The sequence below is a fragment of the Oncorhynchus mykiss genome, chromosome 2 (genome assembly GCF_057628025.1).
Source record: "Oncorhynchus mykiss isolate SJ-2025 chromosome 2, ASM5762802v1, whole genome shotgun sequence".
NCBI lineage: Eukaryota > Metazoa > Chordata > Actinopteri > Salmoniformes > Salmonidae > Oncorhynchus > Oncorhynchus mykiss.
In genome coordinates this window covers 13879001-13885000 of record NC_143023.1, presented here as the reverse complement: position 1 = coordinate 13885000, position 6000 = coordinate 13879001, and the positions used below count along the sequence as shown (strand labels likewise).

The 6000-nt window shown below is 42.5% G+C and overlaps 1 protein-coding gene across 8 annotated transcripts in view; it reads right to left on the bottom strand.

Moving 5' to 3' along the window:
* Positions 1-6000, bottom strand: part of LOC110508134 (nuclear receptor subfamily 4 group A member 3) — a 34623-nt gene that overhangs the window by 25383 nt on the left and 3240 nt on the right. For 3 of the 8 annotated variants that reach the window (XR_016484357.1, XM_090189337.1, XM_090189376.1), the window contains exon 1: positions 4336-4700. The exons of 1 other annotated variant lie outside the window; for it this stretch is intronic. Coding sequence is in view for 4 of the 7 variants with exons in the window: in XM_090189337.1 (XP_090045463.1) it covers positions 4336-4558 (223 nt within the window). In the remaining 3 variants the exon portion in view is untranslated. Of the gene's footprint in view, positions 1-3247; positions 3330-4335; positions 4701-6000 lie in introns of those variants that run through there. 4 more of the 8 variants (XR_016484364.1, XM_036961979.2, XM_090189382.1 and 1 more) reach the window with 3 other exon arrangements.

Here is a 6000-nt window from a genome sequence, read left to right as displayed (position 1 = left end):
GTGGGTCAGAAGTTTACATACACTCAATTAGTATTTGGTAGCATTGCCTTTAAATTGTTTAACTTGGGTCAAATGTTTCAGGTAGCCTTCCACAAGCTTCCCACAATAAGTTGGGTGAATTTTGGCCCATTCCTCCTGACGGAGCTGGTGTAACTGAGTCAGGTTTGAAGGCCTCCTTGCTCACACACGCTTTTTCAGTTCTGCCCACACATTTTCTATGGGATTGAGGTCAGGGCTTTGTGATGGCAACTCCAATACCTTGTCCTTAAGCCAATTTGCCACAACTTTGGAAGTATGCTTGGGGTCATTGTCCATTTGGAAGACTCATTTGCGACCAACCTTTAACTTCCTGACTGATGTCTTGAGATGTTGCTTCAATATATCCACATCATTTTTCTACCTCATGATGCCATCTATTTTGTGAAGTGCACCAGTCCCTCCTGCAGCAAAGCACCCTCACAACCTGATGCTGCCTCCCGTGCTTCACGGTTGGGAAGGTGTTCTTCGGCTTGCAAGCCTCACCCTTTTCCCTCCAAACATAACGACGGTCATTATGGCCAAACAGTTCTATTTCTGTTTCATCAGACCAGAGGACATTTCTCCAAAAAGTACGATCTTTGTCCCCATGTGCAGTTATAAACCGTAGTCTGGCTTTTTTATGGCGGTTTTGGAGCAGTGGCTTCTTCCTTGCTGAGCAGCCTTTCAGGTTATGTCGATATAGGACTCGTTTTACTGTGAATATAGATACTTTTGTACCGGTTTCCTCTAGCATCTTCACAAGGTCCTTTGCTGTTGTTCTGGGATTGATTTGCACTTTTCCCACCAAAGTACGTTCATCTCTAGGAGACAGAACGCGTCTCCTTCCTGAGCGGTATGACGGCTCGTGGTCCCATGGTGTTTATACTTGCGTACTATTGTTTGTACAGATGAACGTGGTACCTTCAGGCGTTTGGAAATTGCTCCCAAGGATGAACCAGACTTGTGGAGGTCTACAATTTTTTTACGAGGTCTTGGCTGATTTCTTTTGATTTTCCCAAGATGTCAAGCAAAGAGGCACTGAGTTTGGAGGTAGGCCTTGAAATACATCCACAGGTACACCTCCAATTGACACAAATTGTGTCAATTAGCCTATCAGAAGCTTCTAAAGCCATGACATAATTTTCTGGAATTTTCCAAGCTGTTTATAGGCACAGTCAACTTAGTGTATGTAAACTTCTGACCCACTGGAATTGTGATACAGTGAAGTATAAGTGAAATAATGTTGGAGAAATGACTTGTGTCATGCACAAAGTAGATGTCCTAACTGACTTGCCAAAACTGTAGTTTGTTAACAAGAAATGTGTGGAGTGGTTGAAAAACGTGTTTTAATGACTTCAACCTAAGTGTATGTAAACTTCAGACTTCAACTGTAGTTATCTATTGTTGATCAATATTAAAAACCTGCTTTTGATGGAGAGAAAAACATCTCAAGACATTTTCCACCTCTGTAGATCTGCAGAGGTGAGCCTGGGCTCTAATGTATTAGCCTACCTGTGTGTGTGTGTGTGTGTGTGTGTGTGTGTGTGTGTGTGTGTGTGTGTGTGTGTGTGTGTGTGTGTGTGTGTGTGTGTGTGTGTGTGTGTGTGTGTGTCGTAAGTGCCCAGGGTTTGTGGTGTTTGCTCTTCGCTCTCGAGAAGGGAACTGTCAACAGCGCGCGGTTCCCATTGACGCTCTGCGCGCGCTGTGTCGTAATCGTCTTGTTCCCACGCGTCATATTTATTTAGTCAAATATGGGACTTATCAAGCCTACTACCATCATTTTTCCTGCACGCCTCCTTTCCTCTGCGTTCTCTAACAACTGTGTATTTTTGCCCTACGCACATGGCGCAGGCACAAACGTAACTAAATGACATATTTATCAAGTTCGTTTTGAACAGTGAACACAATATAACTGTACATTTGGGCTATGTGACTTTACCTGTGGGCTAGAAGCCCTGGCATGACTCACACCTTACAGCGGTCGACACCTATATTAGAGACAGAGATACAGATGTCACCATGGGTGAGCCGCAGGGCTGAAGTGTAACCACGGGAACGCGCGAGAGACACGAGGTCAGGGGGGAGTTTGGAGGTCTGACTCAAACTTTCTCAGAGTGCGCGAGTTCCATCCGTCTGGAAAGGAGTGGGCGAGCACGGCTGCACTCGAGCAACCGCCAGAGTTTTCTTTTATTTCTATGACGGCCTCGCGAGTGACCCAGGCAGTTGCACTACCCACGCGGAAACAGGCCTACAGGTGTACAGAGATTAAGAGGATTTGTAACTGCCTGTGTCTTCAAGGGGAGAAAAGGAAGAGAGAGAGATTTTTCCTGGACCTGTCCAACAGTGGGGGAAGGGGGGCTGATGTGTTTAATTCCAATTGAAACGCCTCCTTATAAGACTACTCAACCTACCTTGCCTGAAGTCAAACGCATACATGCACGCACACATGCACGTATGGACACACCCATTCACACACATAGTGATGATGTAAACACAACCTAACTGATGTGTGTACCTTATCCTCACCGTGCCCCTATGCACATACATCTACTTCTGAGTAAACACACGCACACACACATATTCAGACAGTGCAGTGTCATGTTAAAACCAAGCCAGAAGCACTCTAATGACACCAGATTATATCCCAAAAACCGAAAACACCCTTTTCATTCAAACACCACGACCTCCACCTGACAGCAAGTTTGTGCGAGTGTGAGTGTGTATGTGTCAGTGGAGAATGTGTGTGTATGCGTGTGTACAACATGCATGAGTATTTGAGTGCATGCATGTGTGAGTGTGTGCTTAAACTACATGTGTGTTAAACAGTGAGGGTTCAGTCAGACAAGCCAGGCAGATAAATGCTACCAGCTCTCAGAGTCTCACGACAGAATTAGACGTTGATCCACATACTCAAACGTCAAATTTCGAAGTTGTTCCAAACTTCAAATTTCGTGTGTTTAAGGTTAAGATTAGACAATAACTCCGAAATGTTCAATTTAGGGTAAAGTTCAGATATGAACTTCGAATGGTTAAGGTAAAGTTAAGGTTTGGGATAGGCATAAAACAAACATATCGAAAACAACTTCCAGGTCATCTCCCCACTTGCACAGACATGGATGGAAGTTGAATACTGAATTGTATAACGGGTGACCTGGCTGGATAAGCGTGTGTGTGTGCACGTGTACGTGTACGTGTGTGGTATGATGATCAGAGAGAAGCAGTCTCTAACCTCGAGGTGTGCATTTCAACTGGACACAATGCATCCGTTCCAAAAACTGAGCGTGCTTGTTCATTGTCAGAATGCCATAGATCTAACAAACAAGACATGAAGTGCATAAGTAAATACATAATACATTCTATCGATCAAGGAAACATTCAGAAGTTGTAAAAAAAATAAAAAAAAATTTTTAAGTTGATTTTAATGGACACTCATATGGGCAGACTTGATCATTCTACCTAAATATTACAGTCAAAACACACGCAGATTGAAACAGATTGACAGCAGACAGCGATTTGAGACATTCGATCTACATCTTATTTTGTGTGTTAGTTTTTGGACGGGTATTGACCCGCACATGCGTAAACCGCTTGTTCACATTCATGAAATGTACCAGTATGTAAACTTGATCTAAATACAGGTATGATGCAGAAACCCAGAACGGGTTTTTGTCCTAGAGGCTGTGGTCGCCTCTAACCGCAGGCTCGAGGGCCCCATGTGTCCCTATACTGGCGGGACAGACTACCTTTATCACCATAATCTATCAAGAGAAAATACATGTGCTTTTAAATTAGGCTACTTTATTTTGGCCTCGAAGGTTTAAGACGTTTAACCTCACTAAGTTCATTAAGCAGATCGATATCTACAGATTTGACTAATTAGATTTTTTGGTCCTGCTTTTAAAGTCAGTGTGTCTAGTTTCAGAAGACTATTTCCGTCCCCATATCTACAGATGGAAATGTCAACTCGCGCGCACTCACTGACACAACACGCTTAGAATTATAAATCAGAACTGACTTGGAATATATTAAATTACCATTTAGACCATTCAATATCGGTTAAATTAAAATAATAAATGATGTTGTTGGTCTAAACTATATGGTTTGTTATATAAACATTTCTAAATATATAGGCCTAATATTGTACTTAATAAAATAAACGCACTATAGACCTAGCGTGAGACACGGCTGACTGAATGAAGAAACACATGGCGGACTAATAGTTTGAAAACTACACGTGCATTTGAAACAGGTTTTAAAAGCACCAACTCAGGACAGGTGCGACGACGAGCCGGGCCTGTTCCCGGTGTTTTTCAGTACCTGGTGTGAAAGCCTCGCGCTGAATGGTGTTCTGTGTGGGGGGCTGGGGACTGATGCGACTGTGGTGGAGGACCGGGAGCGGGGAGTACTCGAAGGGACTGTCCGGTAGCCGGGACTCTGAGCTCGGCTGGGCGCGCTCTTCCGAACCCGGGTCTGGAGGAAAGAAACACCGGTCACAACCAGAGACATGGGAACTCCCAAAGCACACCGACACGGATGACATAGTTTACTGCACAAATACAATACAATCACAAAGAGCGGAATAAAGTCGCACATAATATAGCCTACACAGATTACCCGGATGGAACAAAACGCACAGAAATTAAAACATGAACAGAATAAAATGAATTCTCTGTGATGAGGGGGGAAATCAGCAGGGGTGTAGAGGTGTGATACAGAATTAAAGGTCAGACCTAGAAAGAGAGATCCACAGACATGCGACAGAAGAATGGAGGAATATACATTATTATAAGTACAATTATAATTTAGAAAATCTGCAAACATCCCATAGCGCTCATTGAATGAATACTTCACCAAATACAGAAGTGAACAGATATTATCTATAACCTCTCTATATAATTTAGCCTACAACTCAGAAATAGAGCGATCATTTTGAATTCCAATTTCAACTCTTATAAAGGTACAATATTGAAGATTGATGAGAATAGACTAAAATAATATAGACTAAAATAAAAACTAGAATCACTTCACCCGCGAGCAGCATAAAAATAATATCTAAATCTAACAATTATCTATATCGTGAAATATCATATGAATCTCATATGAATCTATTAAATTATCATGTGAACTTTTTCAAACAAACAATAATATTAAATTAAACGAGTTATTTGCAATTCATAAAACAAGTGTCTTCAAAAGAGCATGGTTATAATTTTCTAAAAATTTCCGGTGGTTCTTTCCCGCGCTAGTCTGAGGCTCATGCACTACAGGTCTCAGGGTTCAAAGGGGTTCGTTATTGGAAAGAGAAAATAGGTTACAATATCCACCTGAGTAAGTTATGAATCTCAGAACCGAAACCTCTCCGCTCCCAGTGCGTCTTGCTGCCAGCCAGAGCACAGCTCACCGCAGACAAGAGATTTCACAGCGCCTAGCGCCCCCTCTCTGCAGCACTCACCTACAAACACTGACCCATACCCGGACTAATTCTCTCCACTAAACCGGGGTCCAGTCCTCCCTCTCCGGACTCATTCTCTGAACCGTCCCGGCCGGGAGACATGCAGTCTTTTTGGAGATCACTGAAAAGACTAACTCTGTTTGGATAGGTTCTTAACATTATCACTTTTCCAATAGGCCTGCGGGCTGATAAAATCTAAAACTATAGCCTAGGGATCTAACACGTTTTTTGTTGTTGCTTTGTCTGACATGTTTCTATGCCTATTATTCACTCAATGTCTGGAGAATGAGTTAGGCTCAATTATAACATGAACCTCACCAGGATACAGACAGTCGCTTCTCTCAGTCTCTCACGTTCTCAATCTCTACCACACCAGAATGCTTGGCTAATCAGGAGAGGAAATGTAATATTCTGTCTCAATTGTTTATACTTCATAGACGTGGAGGTCATTGTATTCAATTACATTATTTGTTGTTTGTTTTGTAATTCAGTGTGCTGTGGTAATAGATCATATTGAATCGGTGTCAGAC